The sequence below is a fragment of the Ammospiza caudacuta genome, chromosome 4 (genome assembly GCF_027887145.1).
Source record: "Ammospiza caudacuta isolate bAmmCau1 chromosome 4, bAmmCau1.pri, whole genome shotgun sequence".
NCBI classification, from domain to species: domain Eukaryota; kingdom Metazoa; phylum Chordata; class Aves; order Passeriformes; family Passerellidae; genus Ammospiza; species Ammospiza caudacuta.
This window is the reverse complement of record NC_080596.1, coordinates 21,800,846-21,821,632: the sequence shown is the minus strand read 5'-3', so window position 1 is coordinate 21,821,632 and position 20,787 is coordinate 21,800,846. Positions and strand designations below refer to the sequence as shown.

At 41.0% G+C, this 20,787-nt stretch overlaps 1 protein-coding gene across 1 annotated transcript in view; it reads left to right on the top strand.

Moving 5' to 3' along the window:
• Positions 1–20,787, top strand: part of ZNF827 (zinc finger protein 827) — a 98,619-nt gene that overhangs the window by 42,961 nt on the left and 34,871 nt on the right. The window contains exons 6-8 of the mRNA XM_058804308.1: positions 6,366–6,599; positions 17,948–18,172; positions 18,856–18,913. Coding sequence (XP_058660291.1) covers positions 6,366–6,599; positions 17,948–18,172; positions 18,856–18,913 — 517 coding nt within the window. The remainder of the gene's footprint in view (positions 1–6,365; positions 6,600–17,947; positions 18,173–18,855; positions 18,914–20,787) is intronic.

Below are 20,787 nucleotides of genomic sequence, written 5' to 3'. Positions count from 1 at the left end.
TTTCATTTTAATGTCTACACAAACTCTTACATTAGGAGTATAGGACTGGACTAGGCTAATGGCTCTTTTGTTTCCCTGAATACACCATTACTCTGGGCAGAAGTCCGAGCTCATGAGCCTTTCTCTCTCATCTATCCAAAATGGGATTTGAAAACACTGTTAGTTCAATCATCTCTGATTGTTTGTTTTGTTTTTTGTTTTGTTAAACAAATATAAAGGCCAGTCTGGTGATATTTCTCTCCCCTGTTTTTGCTCCTTTGTAGAGAGAAGATGTTCCAATATTGCAAGTAATTCTTTCTTATCAGCAATAAATCCCTTCTTGCTCTTTTCACTGCTTGTTCTCTTTTCTCCAGTGTCCTCACAATCTTACCTGTTCTGCTGCTGTGTTGGTTTTTGCCTGGAAAGGAGGAAATGTTCTTAGCAGATGCTACAGCCTTGTTTACCCTGTGGGACTTTGGCTGAGCAGCAAGACATCTTGGGGTGTCAGGAGGAATGTGTGGTTCTGCTCCTGCCTCAGCAATTTGCCTGATTCCTTCATTCCACTTGGACTAGAACCTGGGGAGATTTTGAGAGCACAGTAGCAGGACTGGCCATTCTCCTTTGCTATGTCTCATTGTGCTTGACTCCAGCTTTGCAAACACAGAGCAGCTTTAAAGGAGATCAGTTTACTTAGCTGGCCTTTCTTAACCTAGGCTTGCAGTTTTTAATGTACTGAAGCAATATGGTTTGGAAGACCTCATATTTTAAGGGATCTCCATAAGCCCAGGGGTGCTAGGTTGTGGTATCATCATATATTGTGGTTGTCTATTCTGCCATTGCACTGTTTTGATTTAAAAAAATGTTCCATGCTGAGCACCCTTGAGCCACAAGTAGCTTTTTCACTGGTAATGCCCATTCTGTCCCTTAAAGCCCTATGGGTTAGTTAGGGCAGAGTAGAGATCTTTAAAATTCAGGTGTAATTGACTGAGAATTCCTAGAAGGGTTAGGTAGCATGAAGTGCTCTGGGACATATTAATACTCCAGGGCAAGAGGCACTAAAGGAAATGCTAGACCAGCTAGAATGTCCTGCCAGAAGAACACTATTTCTCCTTTTGGGCTACTTACTGTGTATGCAGCCTCTGTGATTAATCAGATGAACATAATCTATCAGCCCAATTGGATTTTAGTCTGGAGGTTCTCCAACAGGTTCCAATACCATAGATTTTTCTTGCAAAGCAATTAGCTCACCAGGGGCTGCTTCTGCAGTGTTTGCGCCTCTTTCCCAGTTCTTGAATGTCATCAAATATAAGCCATGGTCTCCGTGCAGAATGCCAGTTCCTACCTGGACATTTCAACCGCTTGAGAATAAAATAGTGGATGACTCAAGTCACACCCTTTATTGACCACAGCTGCCTTCAGGGTGATGTGATGCCCACTGTCATGGAACTGTGTCCTCCAAATACAGCAAAACTGATCTGTCACAGGCTCTTGGTTAATTTTAAACACCACAGCTCAAAGCTTACTGTCTGGGATGGAAGTTTCATCATAGTTCCTTTCAACCCAGACTTTATGGATGCTGTTTCTCGTGGCCTTTTTTGGTGGCAGAATTTTTGTTGTGGATTCTGTTTTTTTCTTCATGTTTTTCTCTGAGACAGATGGAGCAGTGACTAGCTTCTTGCTGATTGTGACTTGTAACATTGAGCTTGGCTTGGAAGTAATCAGCCCATTTTCCCTCTTTCAGTTATAAACATTTTGAGCATTTAGAAATCCTCTTAAGTGGACTGATGGAGTTAGCAGCTTCTACCAGAGTGTTTCAGATTAGTGGCAGATGCCCAAAGCTTTTCTTGTGGCATTTGGCAGTTTCAGGAAAGTGTTATAACTTTCATCATCTACTTTTGCCAAATGGCTCAAATGGTTCCAAGTTGCCAGGAAGATAAAAATCAGCAGTCTGGAATATTCTTTGATCTGTGTTTTTTCTGGATATGGAATAGAACAAATGGAGCATTATCCACTGTGCTTGAGAGATTCCTGCCTGTTGGTTTCATTTGCTCTGTGGGTTTGTTTTGTTTCCTTGCTGTGTATTTCAAAATTAAATTGCTGGGGTTTTTTTATTCAGTGTGCAGACAACACATCCTTCATTCTGCTGTTCAGAATGAATGTAAATTAAATACAAATTGGGATATGTGTGTGTATCTATTTTTGTATGTAGATAGAAGATACTCTTCCTTCTGGGGAGTAATAATTTTGTCATTCAAATATACTTTAATAACATTCAACTTATGCTTTGTCTAGTTCTAATTTTTTTAAGGATTCCTCAGTCATGGGATTTTTAAAAACTGGTCATAGTAAAATTTTATTTCCCTTACTTGCAATATTTTTTTTCTTATATCTGTTTATTGTTTTCCCTAAAATGACTGGTGGATGCATCACGCCTGCTATTCCCCATGTGTTAGCAATTTTGTCCAGAGTTGTGGATCCAAGATGGGACAGAGACAAGAGTGGTGGGGACTTTTGTTGTTTAGGGGGTCTTTTTTGTGTTGTGGGTTTTTTCCCCCCTCTACCTTTTATGTATGGATCTGATAAATGAGACAACCTGCCCTTTTTTATGTCCTTTTGTGTTGCGCTTCATTTACTTTAGAATCTGCTTTAGTATATTTCAAGAAAGAGTAAAAACCCTATTAATTATAGCAAATGGCTTGAAACTGACCCAGTAGTTGTTGTCTGATTTTGTTTTTATTTTCTGAGGTGAGAAAAATGAGGCAAATAACTCTTTATTTTTGTGATTTATCTACAATTTAAATATTTGGTTTTTAGAAAACATCATCAGTTCAAGGAATATGCTGCCAGTTAATTAAAGAAATAAGACTCTACTTCTTTCCTAATTTATTAATTCCCTCTTCTGTCCAAAACAAAGCAGGTAGAGTAGGCAGAATCAGTGGCATGGGTAAGAACAACAGTCTGGGATTCTTTTCCTTCATCTAATACTGCCAAAGGCACACCTTTAGGTCTTCCTCTGGGTTGGGGCACCCTGACTATGTTTTATTTTTCTCATTGGTGAAGTACTGTAAACACACAGAGTATTAATATCTCCTGAAGAGCTCATTTACATTATGTCTGATGCTGTGCTGGTAGATTTGTTATCAATGTGGTTTTGTTTATCATTGTTACCCTGGATGAAGGCTCAGAAGTGTGAGGAGGCAGTGGCTCCTAGCAGCACAGGCTGACACTGCAGGAGGGATCACGTGTGGTGCAGGGACAGAAAGGGAAAGGTGGACAGGGGAAAGGAGGGAGACTTGATTCATTCTGGATCTATCACTTCATGGGATCAGTCAGGTTGGCAAAGACCTCTGAGATCATTGAGTCCAATCCATGACCAAACACCCCTTGTCAGCCAGGCCACAGCACTGAGTGCCACATCCAGTCTTCCCTGAAACACCTCCAGGGGAGTGACTCCACCACCTCCCTGGGCAGCCCATTCCAATGTCTCATCAACCTTTCTGGAAGAAATTCTTCCTGACATCCAACTTAAACTTCTCTTGGTGCAGCTTGGAGCTGTTTCCTCTTATCCTGTCTGTCTGGGACAAGAGTCTTACCTCCATATGGCTACAGCCTCCTTTTAGGGAATTGTGGTGTGATAGTGGCCCCTGAGCTTTCTTTCTCCAGGGTACACACCCCCAGTTTCCTCAGCCACTTCTCATAAAACTTGTGCTGCAGACCCTTCACCAGCTCTGTTGCCCTTTTCTAGACTCACTCCAGCACCTCAATGTTCTTCCTGAATTGAAGGGCCAAGAACTGGACTATCACTAAACTCTTTAAACTCTGGCATGATCTAACTTGAAATTTTGGTCCTATGAGCTATTAGAACTTGTCTTCATCTTAGTAGGGTTTGAGATACCCTGGGATGAAGAGCACTGAGGCACCACCTTAGACTAGGTCACACTGGCTGCTGACTTTTGACTTGGTGATAAGAAGGTTTAAAAAAATGCTAATTTGTTCCAAAAGCATTCCTTTTGATCCTTTTTCTTGTGGTAAGGTAATGCAATAAGCATCTGCCTCTGCATACTATAGCACTTAACTCTTGTAATAAGTACCTTGCTAAAGTCTGTGATATTATCTGAATTCTGTTCCATTCTGTTTGTTTATAGATGTTTTTGCCATGGCATATGGTTGCAAACTTACACTGACCTATGCCAGTTTATTATCACCTCTATTTTAGGTGGTGGAAGAGTAGGCTCACCCAGCCTGTAGTGCTTGCTCTACCTGGCTCATTTTCTGCCCTGGTTCATGGCAGAGACAAGGCTGGGTCCACAGGTTAATGGTTGTTCTCAGTGGGTCATCTTTACCTCTTCACTCAGACTCATGCTTCCTTTATTTTCTGGGACAAATTTGAGTTAGAACCCTTTTGAAATGAATAAATTCAAAAGACCTTTTCTTTCCCCAGTGTTCTCTGAAAGTTCAGGCAGACTGCTCTCTCTCAGTTGCACTCAGATCCTGGTGGAGGTATTTTTCATATCTGCATAGCAGCTGGACTGGCATGTTTTAAAAGCAAAGGACAGCAGAAGGTAATCCAGCAGAGAAGGTTTGGGTCTCTTTGTTTTTGTGACCATTCATCACCCCAGGTCAAACCCCAGAATAGACTGAAGCCAGGATAAAGAAGATAGATGGAGTTTTTTTGTTAGTACCTTAGTAAAGTTAAGATGGGCTTGAGAGCTCTAACTTGTATTTTTGTGGTTTAAAGCATGTTTTAATGTTTCATATTTCTGCTTTTGCTCTTCTTAATAAAATAAAAAATGCAGAAGCAATTCCTAATGCTGGTAAAAGCTCCTATAGGTTATATTAAAAATTCCAGATATAAGGTAATGTAATTCCTGAAGTAAGTAGAACTAATGTGTATGAGCACATTGCTTATGTGTGCACTCTTAATACCAATTGCCTGAATCCTGTTCTTTGGTAATGGCTTGCCCAGCAACAAGGAGGAAAATCAAAGAACTCTAAAATATAGATTGGGAAGATGTGTTGTGTTACAGGGTAATGCAGAAGCTTTAAAAATCATTAGCACACCCCCAAAGACAAACATGAAATATTTGACCTGTGTGGAAATGAACAAAGGCTCAAAGTAGCAAATATGAGTGTCTAATCCTAATAACAATGGTAATTGTACCTCATATTTTAGAGTTCAGGTGTCTGGGAGATGGTGAGCACTTCATGGTAGGATGCAGGAATTTGGGTTCTCTAGGAGTTTTGGGGGAGTTGCTGAGAAGGAGAGTGTCTGAGGAAATAAGCCAAAAAAGTGAGGAGACTGTGAGTAGATAAGAAGCTGAAATGGAGGAGAAAGTAGACCGAGGGTCTAAGCAGGTAAATGTTGCCAGATTTTGTCTTTTGTGTTTGTGGAGACAGAAGTTTAGAGAGGTGGGAAAAATGTAAACTTGCTAAAGTTAAAGGCACTCAACAAGTCATCTGCTGTGTGTTACTGGAATTTAAAGTGACATTTTGGCCAAGAAAAGGTCACGAAGAGACAGGGAAAGAAGTATCTCTTCATGGTTAAATAAAAAAAATTATTAGAAGATTTACTTGAAGAATAGTGCAACTTATGCAGAGACTTGTCATGCCTCTGCCCATGAATTTATGTTGGCTGGGCTTGGAAGTATTGTTTAAGAGCTGTTCTGGTTTTATCCTTCTAACGCCGTGCAGAGGTTCTGCTGCTGTCAAGAGGTATCAGAAAGGCCCTCCAAGCATTGCTCAGTGTGCAGATCTTAAGGAGCTCCCCAAAGTCTCCTTGCCCTCCTCTGATGCTGTACAGCTGCTTAGGAGGAGTATTCAAAAGGAATATTTTAAATTTACTCTCTTTCTTTTCATGGATATAGAGCTTGGAACAGTGCAGAGCTCTCTTCTGAAAATCTCTTTGTTCTCTTCTTAATACAGCAACTTTTAGGACCTAAGAACTTGCTATCTTTTCCCTTTTACTCCTCTCTTAGGTTTTCTGTCTTCCTACTCTTCATATCTTGCCTCTCTTCCATGCATTAAAACCTTAGTATATCATACCCATGGGCTTTGCCAAATTTGCCCTTAGGTGAAAAGTTTTAAACTTGCACCAAGCCTGTAGAAAACCTACAAACCAATGACAAGGGAGGAGCTTTTAGGAGGAGCAGGGGGAAACAAGTGAGAGAATGTTCTTCTGAGCTTTGGTACATGCAGTTGTTGTGTTTCAAAACTGCCCCTTTGTAGAAAAGGTGCAGAAGTTTGTTTGTCCCTTGAAGCATCTTTGAGCACAGTTGGATGTGTCTGCTGCCTGTACCGGCTCTAGCATTTCTCAGGTTATGGTTTCTTCCTGTTACTACCTGTTCCAGGATTATGTATTACACTCGCTTCTTTCCTTCTCTTAACAGCTGCAAATCAAAAGGAGCCCTTGACTTCTAATTTTAAAGTGAAAGAGGAGCCTAAGGATGAAGAAGCTGGAAGTTCAGCCGTGTCTCAGCCCAGCTATGTGTTCAGCCAAGAGTCTGAAGCCTCAGCTCCCAATGTCCCTGAAGAGAAACTCAAGCCACAAGAAGCGCAGGCAAATGTGATCAAGCAGGACATGTCAGTCAAGGCAGCATCCGAGCTCCTCATGAAGCTCTCAGGTAGATATTTCATTTCATAATACTGAATTTTTAATTTTTTTTTTCTTTTTTGTGTATGCTAGCAGGGTTACCTTGCAAGAAGGTAGGTTGAGCTTAATAGCAAGCCAAGGAACAATTGAAAAGGCCTGTCTACAAAGTGTCATGTATGTGAAATATCTCAGTTTGGTCTGTAGCCACACTATCTAATTATCTCTGCTCTGATTTTCAAATTAATGACTATGGAATAAGTCATAAGAAATGATGCCTTAAAGCTTTTAAGTGCTATAATTTTTTAAATGTACCATGTAAATTTAACCATGTTAATACCAATTTATTCACAGGTGTCTCTTCATTAACATCTTAAGAACATTTCTGTACTTTACTGTACCTGACATGGCTTTATAGAGTATGACTTTTAAAGCTTTTATTTTTTTCTGGCAATACATTGTACTCAAAATTATAAGATACACTGTTGTTAAAATTGTGTAAACTGAGCCAGCTTTCTGCATTTAGCAAGACCACTTGAATTTGCTTACATTGCCTCAGTGATAGATTCTTCTGCCAGACAAGTAGGCAGTGTACACACATAGGCAGTGTTAATGCTGGAGGGAGTCAAATAAAATGCATGTTCTGCTAATTATGATTTGTCTACCTTTCAAAATCAAGATTGAAGAGAAAATAAAAGGGTTGAATTCTTCCCACTCCATCAGGTTAAGTGAAGGATGAAAAGGCTTTGAACTTCTAACAGACCAATTTCTAGGACCAAGACATGAAAGTCAGTCTGGCAGGCTGGGTTTTGTGCTTCTGCACCTGAACTGGATCTGATGCATTTTAAGTCTTCTCCAAAACTGGACAAGACTTATTTTTTTATTTGTACCAAAGTCATGCAAAAGTGCTGGTGGGAATGCTTACAAGTTTAGTAACTTCTGAGATCCCTGTCAAACCTACATGAAATGGGTTGTCTTGATTGGACACTGTCAGCTGTCAATTTGAGCTCAAACTTGAAAGATTTGAGCTGACTAGGATCTCCCCCATAAAACATGTAATTAATTCACTCCTGTTCATGCCTCCACATTTTAATTTGCAGAAGAATTTGAATCAAGCCTTCCATGTTAATGGTGCAAAAAGTGTTTCTCAAGTACAAAAGCTGACCAGAGCACCAGTTTCCAGATTTTTTTTCCTCAGACTCCCAAATACAAACTACTTGGTTATTGGTGTAATTCACAGTTGCTGCTGATAACTGGTTTGAATGAGGTGTTTTGGTAACAAAATGTTGCAGCCTAATGAATGCTAAGCTGTGACTATTTTTCTTGGTGCATATAAATTCATGTAACTGTTTTTATAAAGAAAGAGCTCCGTAATTCAATGGTTTGTTAAGTACTTCAGAGACACAAGGGTTCTGGATTGTCAGTCTGGAGTTCAGCACTGTCAGGCTGTGTTTAAATAATTCTATTGCTGCTTGTTATGTTAGAATATTTGTGCCTTAAATACCTGTTTATATGAGAGAAATCCAGCGTGTATTCAATCTTGGTCAAGTCTTCAGCTTGTGTTGGGATCTCCCAGGCTTTAAAGGGAGATCCCAACACAAGAAATAAGAAATACACCAGTGTAACATTTCTCTTACAAGCTCTTAGGGACTGAGCAGTTTGTGCTGACAGTGGTGTTTTTGGCTAATGCATAGATTAGGATGTGAAGAGTGACTGGGATTTATGGAGCCGGTGTTACTGCTGTCGGTGTTCCCGCATCAGCCAGGGGGTGGTGGGGTTACACCCAGTTTGTCACAGACAGTTTGCAACCTGCACTTCCCTCAATTACCATCTAAGGCAGAAACTGGAGAGGAAAACACTGAGATACAGTTTAATGTAGGACAACTACAAGAGGAAAATCTTAAGATGATTAGCCTCTTTAGTGGATTATTTTGAGTATTTTTGAATCTTTACCTTACCTGGCAGAATACTCCCATATCACTGTTGACTTCAGAGCCTACTGTTAGCAATTTGGTAGCCTGGTTTTGGTGACTTAGAACTTACTTAATTAAGCCACTTCATAGAATCATAGAAGGTGATGCCTTAAGTTTTAGCTTTCATATTATCCAGATTCTGTACTGCATTAGTATCTAACGCTGAACTTCATATAAGGTGTTAGCAAGTTCTCCTCACAGTTTAGTTCAACTAAAGAATCCTTTTCCAGCCTGAGAACCAAAAGCACCATTGCAGCTCCAGTGCAGCCAAAGTGCTGCTATCTTGCAGCCCAAAAAGTACAAACAACAGCAAATTGGAGAGCAGTCTGAGAGGATGGGACTTCATAACCTGAAGCTGTATTTGAACAATTAACCCCAGTAAGTAAATGGACCAAAACTTACAAAAGCATGAAAAGTTGTGACCTGTTGTCCATCTTGAGTAAAACCTCAGGCAGGCTCTTGTGCTGCCCAAGGTGTATCCTTTGAAGGCCTTTTCATAAATACTTATTTTATTCCTTTAACACTGTCTAGACTCTGCTCTCAAGGCATCAAGGGACCTTAAAGATGACAAAATCATTTAGCTGGAAAAGACCACCCTGGTCATTCACTCCAACCATTGACTGATCACCACCTTGTCCTGGGCCACTACACTGAATGACACATCCAGTCATTTCTTGAACACCTCCAGGGATGGTGGCTTCACCATCTCCCTGGGCAGCTTGTTCCAATGCTTGGCAGCCCCTACTGTGACACAATTATTCCTGATGTCCAGCCTGAACCTCCCCTGGTGCAGCTTGAGGCCATTTCCTCTTGTCCTGTTGCTGGTTGCCTGGGAGAAGAGACTTCCCCAGCTACAGCCTCCTTTCAGGGAGCTGTAGAGAACAATCATCTGGTTCCACCCCCCTGCCATGGGCAGGAGCATCTTCCACTAGAAGGTATTGCTCAGAGCCTCATCCAATGTGGCCTTGAACACTTCTATGGATGAGGGATCCACCTTTCTTCCTGAGCCCCCTCTTGAGATTAAAAGGAAAGCAAGAACAAACGTCTTCCTTTTTCATGGTACTGGAGAGAAAAAAAAAAAAAAAGGAGCAAGTCTGTCTTGATGTTTTACTCTCTGTGGGAAATCCTCAGTCAAGTGCCCTTGTTAGATTTGATATATTTTATAATTGTGTTTAAGTCAAGTCCCTTCAGATTCTCTATATGCGTGGTAAGGACTGAATGGATTGTGTTCTTGCTTTGTTCTTTTCCCTTTCTTCTGTGTAATACTAATCACCAAAACCTGCATCACATACAAATTCAGGAAGGAATTTCCAACATAACAGTGTTGTGCTTCCTGCATTCCTGACATACATGCTGCTGTTATCTTCTGAGCAAGAGTACTGCTGATTGTTTCAGCCTCATGGGTGGGAGCCAACTGGGATTTGGGCATAGACCTTGCTATTTCCTTCCATGCAAGGGACAAACTGGTTTATATTTTTCACTGGGAAATATCTTTTCCCAAACAGGGGTGTTGTGTTGCCAGCTCTTGGGTATACAGGGTAGTGGAAGGCCCTTCCATCTCTGGAGCCTGGTTTGGTCTGGTGCATACTGTAGGGTAGGTTTACTACAAATCATCAGCCCTTTGTCAGCCCCCATTTCTCAGCTACTCAGAAATTACTCCAGAGCTAGGAAAAGTTACAAGAATAAACATCTTTTCCTGTACTAGAACATTAACAGAACATTTGTTAGCTGCCGTTGTAGAAGCAGGTGGAAAGAAACAAGAGAAAATCACACACAGCTATTTCAGTTCTACAAGACAAGATTCTCTCTTTCAAGCTGAAGGCTCTTTGGACACTGGCTTCTAGCAACATGACCAGAGTTTGGGATCAAGCCCTTGTCCCACACATTACTGTGGTAGAGTTTGACCTTTTACACCAGTTCTTTCTCTCCCATGTTCCCCTGGGATTCAGGTCTCCTACCCACAGTTCACAGACTTGATTCCTACTCACACCTCTTCCAAAGGATTATCCAGGCTCAGGGGGCTCCTGTCTCTTGGGCATGTCTGGGCAGAACACACTTCCACCCAAACAGCCAGGACAAAACTTCCTAACAACCAAGCTGCCATTTCAGAATAAATCAAACACCCATTTGAAAGAAATGGTGTTTGGAAGTTAGTGGGCAAAGTTTGAGCAGGTTTTCAACCTCCATTCTACAGAAGAAAATAAAATTACCACTGTGATATGTATGAGTGCACAAAAGTGAGCTGGGAACTCTGTCCATTGCTGATTCTTGACTGAGACTAGGTCCAGTGGTAAGCAAACAGATTTGAGGAGATAGTGGAGTGGGGCAAATTGCTCTCATCTCTGTTTGGAAAGGTGCCATCCCTGCAAGATTTTTAATTCCCATCAAATATTGTACAAAATCAGTTAGAAGAAATGGGAGTAACGTGTTTCAAATACACCTGATTTTTACATTTTTACCAGTTCTCTTTAATGGAAAATCTAATTTAATTAAGTGGCACCCTCAATGATTCCTGGTCAGTTTTATACACTCAGTCTTGTAAATTGAAAAGTACATTTCAGAGGAGACTGAAATTAAAAATAAATATTTGCATTTACATGCCGTTGTTAGAGCTGAAAAACTCATTTTCTGCTGAAATAGTCATGCTGCTGATATGTTTGCAGCATGTATTAGCTTTTAGAAGCATACAATGTTTTGTCTTCTTGTCCAGGAATGAGTGTATAGGTGGAAGAGTATAAAATCTATCCCAGGTAGTAGCACTTTTTGAGTAATGTTTTGCCCAGGGACATTAGTATGTCCTTGTCTTTCCCAGAAATGTTGTCTGAATCACATTTACCTTTATTTCAGATGTATCCTACTTTTGAAATATGTTCATCTTGCATGTAACTCAGGTTGTTTTCCTCCTCTTTTTTTTCTGTGGGTCAGTTCCCCATGTATTGCACATCTCCTTGTTAGCCCAAGCAAGTGCATAACATTTGTACACTTTGGTTCCTATGGATTTTTTGTTCTTCAATCCTCAGGTCACACAGTGTTTTCTTGTAATACACCAGTACCAGCAAAGCGTCTTAATTTTGGGTTATCAGCACATGCAATTAGTGCAGACTTACTTCATGACCTCAGCACCCAAACTGAGGTGCTGCCTACAACTGAGTCCAAAAGCATTCCTGATCAACTCCATTTATTACAGCTAATTATATGATACTTCCTCTTTTGGAACAACTGGTTATTACAGGGGAGGGGTGTGATGAGGTTTTTTTGTTGGTTTTTTTTCTTTTTTTGATTAAGCCTATATCAACTTTAAAATGTGTATGGTAATTTTGTATTTCATGCCTTGTCATTATTTTTTTGACACTGTATCATACGTTTAATTGAAATCACATATATTAGAGCAACTATTTAAAAAGAGTGGAACAAGGAGAGTAGAATGATAGTACAATTCTAGCATAAGGTGAAGGTCAGAATTAATCTTGCTGCATATTCCTTTTCCACAACATTGTGGATTGCTCTGGGAAGTGCCTGTGTGGAGTTAGGCTGCTGTCTCTGGAGATCCTTGTTGCTGGTGCCTCGTGAGAGTCCTGCTCCTGGATTGATTCAGGAGAGCTGTCAAGGATTTCATCCCTGCTTAGAAAGCCTCAATAACAGGCAGAGGAGGGAAAATACAGGGAAGTCTTTGTTCCTTGGGGCTTCTGTAGGAGCCCAGAACGTAAGTGGGGAAGTGTATGGTCCAAAATAAGACTTTTTCTTTGTGGGAAGTAGAGAAGTGGCAAACCATGGCAAGTCACATTCCCAGATTAAACCCTGCTGCTAGCCAAGTGGGTTTTGTTGAGGCTTTTTTCTGGTTTTGGTTTTTTATTTTAACCAGGTTGTTCAAGTAGGGTCTTGCAGGTCCTGCCATCATCCTACCATTTAAATGGAAGGGGCAGCAGATGTCTATCACAACTCTAATTAGTTTATGGCTTTAATTTGCTTCATTTTTTTTTCTTGGATTGTGTTTCTGTGAAGCAGCTTGTAGTTGCAAAATTCTGTAACATGGGAGTTCAGAGGTTCCACTTTAATAAATATGAGCCATTTCATGATTTTATTTTTTTTAATGCAGGATCCTGTTACATTGATTCATTGACATTGTCTTATATAAAACAGCAGTTTGAAAAAAATACTAACAAAATAAAGCATCAAGCACAGCGCCCTAGGGAACGTCAGATGTTCCTTGTTGTGTCTCTGTAGCAGAACCTTCAGGGCTTGCCAACTGTTCCCTACCTCTGAGGTTTTATTTAAGCTGTTTTAGGGCATGTTTATTTCTAGCAAATCAGAACAATTAGCATAACAAAACGCCTGATTCTCCGTGCTGAAAGCTTTTGAAGTTGGTGCAAGTTGACCCACTATTTACCCCGTCTGCTTCATTGTGGAGACTGGTACATGAGTCCAATTCATGAGACATATGGGAAAGGCTTTCTTCTCAAAGTTGATTCATAAAGTTGATTTGTAAAGCTGATGGGCATTTCAGCAAATACAAACAACTTTGAATTTTAGTCACAGGGTGAAGTTTTAAGTAAAATGGTGGGAAGAAACACTAGTGATTTAACAAGTATTCATTTGATTTTGGCAATGCAAGGTTATTGGACAGCTGTTGTGTCAGCCAAAGCAATATTTACTGCATCACTCGTGTTCTTTATGAAATCTATCCCTTATTTTTGACTTCTGTCTCAAATAATAGGAAAAGCTGAGTGTGCTGCATTAGGAAGGGTCAGTGTCCCTTCCAGAGCATGTGAGTGCTGCATGGAATCACAGAATGGTCTGGGATAGAAGGGACCTTTAAAGGTCATCCAGTCCAACCCCTTAGCAACGAGGAGGGGCATCTTCATCAAGATCAGGTTGCTCAGAGCCCGTCCTACGTGACCTTGAATGTTTCCAGGAATGGGCCATTTACCACCTCTCTGGGCAACCTGTTCCCATGTTTCAACACTCAGATTGTAAAAAGTTCTTCCCTTATATGTAGTCTGAATTTACCTTCTTTTGGGTTAAAACCACTGTCTCTTATGTCACAACAGGCTAAACAGTCTGAACTCAGCTCTCTCACAAGCCTGCTTTAAGTACTGAAAGGCTGCTGTAAGGTCTCCTTGAAGCCTTTCCTTCTCCAGGCTGACCAAGCCCAGCTCTCTCAGCCTGTCTCCACAGGGAAAGTGTTCCAACTTTCTGATCAGGTCCATCAGGTCATGGCTTCCCTGTGCTGGGAGGCACTGGGGGAGCTGAGCCCGTTCAGTCTGGCACAGGGGAACTAAAGGCCAATCTCATTGCAGCCTGCACCTACTTGAAGGAAACTTGGAAAAGAGGTGGAATTAAACTTTTCTCCCTCCTGGCAGATGGTAAAAGAAGGGGTAACAGCTGCCAGCTGCAGTTTGGGAAGTTCAGAGTGGACATTAAGAAAAGTTTCTAGTGTGTGTTAGAACAAGTCTCATCTTCCTTTTGAAAGTTCTCCAGGATGAACCTGCAGCCAGCCCAGTGCTGAAGGCTCATTAAATAATTTTGTTTGGAGGGGACCTCCAGGGTCATCTGTTCCAGACCTCTGCTCAGAGCAGGTCAAGCCAGGCAGGCTGCTGAGGGTCTCACCAAGTTTAGGTTTGTTCAGGGATGGAGAACTCAACTTCTCTCTGCAATATGTGTCAGCATTTCCCCGTCCTGATGGGAATTCTTTTTCCTGTATATATAAACAGAATTCCCCATGTTCTATCTTGTCTGTTGACTCATATGATCACTGTGCATTTATGAGAGAAATATGACTTGAGCTTCTCTGCACCTTCCCTTTATTCCTTAGAGGGCTGTTGATAGCAATAAAGTGTCCCCTTCATGTTGTTTTCTTGAGGCTGAACAAACCCAGCTCTCACAGCTGATCTCCTTTTCTGTCTTGCAGCAGCCCTCTTACAACCTTGGTTGCCTTCCACTGGACATGCTCTGGGAATGTCAGAGTCTGTCCTGTACTGGGGAGCCCCAGATGTGGCACAAAACCCTAAATGCAGCCTCTAAGTGCAGAACAGAGGGTAAGAATCCCCTCCCTCTGCCTGATGGCTGCAGATCTGATAATGGGGCCCGAAATAGGGCTGGCCTTGTGTGCCACAAGGGCGCTTTGCTGACTTGTGCTCAACTCGAGCTGGATTGTGATAGTCCCAACTTTCAGAAAGATTGAATAAGGTCTTTCTAGAACCTGTCAGCCTCTGTTCTAGGCTGTAGAGTGGTGTTGTCTGAGACTAAATTCTAGAAGTGTTCTTACTGCTGCACCTTATAGAAGTGACACTGTCAGGCTTTCAGGGGTAAATGTTGTACCCTGAGCTTTTAGGGCCTTTAGGCCTTACTCAGCACAAGTGTTGTTCTACATTTCTGCTGTTCTAGGTTTGGAGGGGTTTTTTAGCAAGTATCACTACTTTGTGATTTCTTACATCTGTGGAACCTGAAAACTGTGGAAGCAATTGCTTCCTCCTGGAATAAGCCTGTCCAGTGCTCTATTTTTCATACCTGATGTGGAAACTTGTGTCGCTCAACAGGAAGAAGATGACATTCATTAAGGCTTTTGTAGATAAGATTATTAGAACTTACACCGCTCTGTAAAGAAACAGCATCTCTGTGGCTTGATAAAGTACATCCATGTATGAAATAGAGTCCTCTTATTTTGTTAAGGTGTTTCTGTATCACACACTTAATAGCAGAAAATGACATATTGGGTGATTTAGTTCATCTCTTGCCCTGTGAAGTGTCTCAGCACTGCTGTGCTGTTATTCTGAGCCTCACCCAGGTTAGTTTTGATTGAATAGCAGACTGTGTTTTGGAGATCATGGTCTGGATACTTCTGAGCTGTTTGAGTCTCTTTAGCCCACAGATTTTGCTGTACTATTATAGAAATCTGACCTGAAGAATAAAACCTGACTGTCATATACTAACTTCCTATTCTGATACATTGCAGATTATTTAACCAGCTCTCCTACTAGGTCTCCTATAAAAGTCAAAGATAAAATGATTTTGTTATTTAAAGCAGGAGACCTTTTTGTGTGCCTATACTTGACTTGAAAAACTTTAGCTGTGCTATAACCATGTGAGATACCTATGTAAAGAAATAAGGGCTATCACCTCACTCCACAATGAACAGCACAGAAGGGAAAATAATCCTCAAGAAGCTGGAGTTGGACTGCCTATATGGTGAGACAGGTATGGGCATAACCTTAATTGCAGTATTTTGCCAGCACAAGATCTAGCACAGCAGGGTTTTATACCTATGATTGCTTCTTGTGGAACAGACTGACTGTGTTTCCCTTTCATTAGCTCTTGTAAAATTATCAGAAACTCTCCTTCAGTCTTCTCTTTGTGTGTTTGCTTTGGGGATTTAGAGTACGACAGAATTCACATTTGGCAGGAACATTCTGTCAGATCAAAAGGGTGCAGCTGGAAGGATAAAGGTCAAAGGAAATGATCAAATATGTAGATGTAGTTAAGGCAATTGCAGTGCTCACTGATGGTGAGGGAGAGAAGGTCACTGGTATTGCTTGACTCTTGCCTTAGTTGGGGTCCTGTCAGTTTGTCTGATACAAAAGCACTTGCAGGACAGGGAATTAAACTGTGTGGAGCAGGAACAGAAATAGAAAGAATATTTTAAAAGCAGAGAGAGCAGCAAAGGTCAGCTTGACTCTGCACCTAAATTTGGCAGCTGGGTGCAGAGCTCAGTCTGTCAGACATCTGAAGAACTCATTTGTTTGTGGAGTTACCTGAGCTCTTGATTGACACTGTTACCTGATGCGTTCCTTTGCTGCTCTGTGCTCACTTTCAATGCACAGCATGCTATTTTTACACTTTTTAACACAGATGCAGGATTCTGTGGTTTTATAATAAGAGAGTAATAGAGGCTTTAAACAGAATTTTAAAAAGAAAAATCTTCTTAACAGGGCAAAAAAAAGGCATTATGATATTTCTAAGTGGTCTTCAGCTGAGAATTCACTATAAAAATTTCTGAAGTCTAAGATGTATCTGTGGATAGTAGAGGGTAAAGATTTTTATAAATGTTTAGATGTGTCTTTTAAAGGTCAAGAAATGTCATAAGAAAAGATTGAAAGCACTTCATGTAAATTGTTCCTGGAACATATCCAAGTGGCGTTTATCTCCTGGCTTCAATTTATTTTTTTTTTAAGAGCTGTAGGAAGTAAAGCCACTTTTTCTCTACTTCATGAATGTGGAGAGAGGGAAAACCTAGGGTAGTGTAAAAGGACTTGGTGATACATGCTAGTTTAATTTTAGGTAGAATGCTGATGCATTAATGATAAAGGGATTCTGTCCATCTTTTGCTGGAGGTGACAACATGACACCAACAGCTGAGGAAGCTGAAAACACTTTTGAGGATAACCAAACCATGTTTTGGTGCCTCTGAGATCCACTGGAATATTGGGTAATTGAAAATTAAAGGCCTGAATCTTTCACACTTGGAATAAAATCTGTGAAGCTGACGCACTCACATGTGAGTTAGAGAGTATAGGAAAACCAGAACAAACAAATTTTGTTGGAATGATTCCTTATCTGGATGTTCTTTCTGGTATTTAACTCTGTTCATGCATTTATTTATGTTTTTGGTTCTCCAGACATATTGCCTTTTTTATGCTGTCTCTGGAGTTTCTAGAAATTGGCTTCCAGACTATGGTTTTGTTTGTTTGCTAGCCCTGGGACACTGGAGAGGAAGGCAAAGAGGGGATGATATCGACTTAAGAAAACTGTTCATTAAGGTTAATGGACCTTGTAATGCATGAGGAAATATCTGTCAGCCTTGAGAAAAGCATGAGCCCCAGAATATTCCTGTCGTGTAGAAAGCTCGTGCAGGTGTAATGAACAGGTTCTTCACATGGTTTTCTGGAATTTTCCATAAAAGAGAAAGAGAGAGGGGAAGATGAGGTTCCCTCCTCTGCCACTATCCGCATACTGGTACTTCTGACTGTAGGTGCCAGTACTTTTGCTGAAATAGAGTAATTTGGAGTTTGTAAGAGGCCTTCAGTGCCCACCTCAGGAGAGCTGGGGTGGAGCTGCAACTTGATTTAATAAATAGAAACAAAGCTTCACTAACTAGTGTGTCATCACACATGCAGTATTCATAGAAAGTGATGTAACTCTCATATTTGCAAATATGCAACTGTTTTCTGCTTTCTAGTTTGAAAAATTATTTTCAAGAGCTTGCTTCTATTTATAACAGCCAGAAGAATACTGAGGCTGTCAGCTGCTTGCTTCCCTTCCCATTTGCAGGGATGCGGTGCACAAATTATAACTCGGTAATTGTGATTTCTGCTTGGAGCACTCTGAAAAATTACAGCCTAATTAAATAATTATGGCAGTTGCTTATTCTTTTTTCTTTCTTCTTTTTTTTTTTTTTTTGAATGCATATTTGCAGCTGAGAGTTTCAAGGAAGCCCAGATGGTGAAGATAAAGGAGGAACCGATGGAAGTTGACATCCAGGACTCGCAGGCTTCAGTGTCACCCGGGCAGAGCGGTGGCTACAGCACTTTGCTGGGGCGCGACCAGAAGGCGCCCGAGGGCCGTGTGCTGCCAGACAGGAACCTCTTCAGCCAGGACATATCAGTGAAGATGGCATCTGAGCTGCTCTTCCAGCTATCAGGTAAACCCAGTGCAAACTGCTCCGTAGCTGGAGTTAAAAGAGCAAAATCAGATTTTTTTTGTGTGACTCCAAAGTTCTATGAAACTGTGAGATCACCAGGGCTGAAAGCTAATAGGAACCTTCCAACCCTCACACTTGAAGCACAGAGGCCTTGCCGAATGTCCCCCATAGTCCGCATATGCTTTAAAGCACTGTGGCAGCCAGGTCAGGCTCACAGTATTTCAGCTGAGTTGGAAAAGCCAGAGTTCAGCTCCTGTATTTTTGAAAGCTAATTAAATAATTTGTGATGACTGCTTTGATCCCTGTAGAGGGGAATCTGCAGATGGCAGTTCTGGCCTAAGTGGCCATGGCTTCAGGATTCAGCACTCCTGGGGCTGCACTGCCCACTTCCCTTGGCAAAGAAGGTGAAGCTCATCTGTCACAAAAAGGCAGTGGGACCAATGAACACTTGCATTGCACTCTCTGCATGGAGCTCTAACTCTGACATGGGGAGCTGAAAAAACTTGTTGGGTGTTAATTTAAATAAAGTCATGCCCATTCTCTAATATTGCTGGAACCATTTACCCTAAATTACCCTGGGTTATGCTGTTACCTGAAAGCATTAAAATAGTTCTGCTGAATAAAATTTGATAGAGAACATATGGCATATGCTAACCACAAAACTCATGTGTGTTCCTCTGCAGAAAAGGTGAGCAAAGAGCACAACCACAATAAAGATAACACCATCAGAACTACAGCCAGGTGAGTACAGCCCATGGTTACAGCTGCACTGTAAATAGCATTGCCTCCTTTTGCCTTGTGAACTCAAACCTGTCTCCTGCAAACACAACCTCATAGTACAAATGTAAGATATTTCCATGAGTAATGGAGCCCATATCTGAAAAGCTACAACTATAGATCTGATTGTTTAGGGTTCATATGTCAAAAAGCCCAGAGGCTTTTGTCTGTTCTCCTCTGATCAACACATCATTTTAAGAATTATTTATTCTATTTTTTTCAACAAAAACTGAAGCTTACAAGAAACTGCATGGTATATGCAGTGCTTGAAGGGAAGACCAGGCTGGCAACTGGATTTTAAGACATGGACCAATGTAAGAAGAGGTGATTTTGATTGTTTTATGTCTAGCTAGATTTCTTTAGAAAAATTTCAATTTATTATTTCTGTATTCTCAACACATTCTAGAGATGAATTTTTTAAAGTTAGACTGTAAGACAGTGCGAACAAGATGTGTTAAATATTGCAGTTACAGTATTACAATAAATTAAGCAGGAGTTAAATACATGATCCTATTGTGGCCTGTGCTGTTAAAGAAATGTGCATTTTACAGCACTGTGGCTGGGAACAAGCCCACAAGATGTTTATGTGTCCATGAGCAGCAAGGTGAAGTGTCCCTGTGGGAAGATTTAAAGCTCTTGTGCAGTAAGTGGTATCTGCAATTGGTAAAGACTTAGGAGCCCTTGGTAGGATAGGAGGAGTAGGCAGGAATTGACAAGGATATATTTCCTACCTGAAAGTTCCCTAATTGTTGTGGATGAGTTGGAGACTGAGCACACTGAAGTGATGAAGAGTTCATTCAAAGATGGAGTAAGAACTTCTTGCCTCTGCAACCCCTTTACAGAACTTCTCAGTGCTAACTTATAACAACTTTGCCCAGACAGAATGGAAAAGCATTTCAGTTGCAAAGAAAAGGTCTCTGAAATACATTGTACTTAAATTTCTAGGCCTATCCAATTCATTCATGGTAGCTGCAATAAATAAGTTGTTTTTAATAAACTGACCAGCTCAGTAAATGTACATTAGGGACTTTTTGATGCTACAAGTTGAAAGATAATTCAATTGAGCTTTTGGCTTCTGGTTACAGTGAATGGTTCCCATATTTGCTAGTGTGGGAATTTGTCAGATATGCAGCCTGCTCAGCCTTTCTGTGCTGCTTGAAAAGCAGAAGCCTGAGACACCAACAGAGAGAAATGCACATATTGTCCAACTACTCATTAACCATCCAGGGTGCGCTGCAGGGACGGGCTGACAAATAGTTGAAAATAGATTTCAGTGTCTCATGATGTTACCAGCAGGACTGGTGTGAGAATCCAGAGCTACTTTTGGATCTATCAAAGATAATCCCAATTGGAAAGGTTGAGGACAGTTCAAAGATAACTTGCCCTTCTTTTGGCTGCCAACTTTTAAGAGGATAGCACAGTTGGCTGTTGTCAAACTTGTGTTGAGCTTTACTGAGACGTCCTTACAGTGGCTGCTACCCATCAGGGCATGAAATGCTGAGTGCCTGGTTCAGTTTCTCTGGGTGCTTTTCTTATCTTGCCTATTTATCAGCAGAAGAAGACATGAATGAGGAGATCTTCTTAAAGAGGGGAAGTGAGTCAGTCTACTTAATCCTGTGAGTTCAAACAGATTGACTTGAAAGACCTTGCCAAAAAAAACCAAACCAACCCACCCCAAACCAAATAAACAGCTGCAAGTCTTTACTGGTGAGGGTATGACGCCTTCTCAAAAATAGAATGTGATGGAGCAGCCAGTGGAGGATAGAGGCACTTGGACTGCATTAAGAAAACATGTAGCATTGCAGTTTGGCTCACCAACCCACATCTGGAGTAATGAC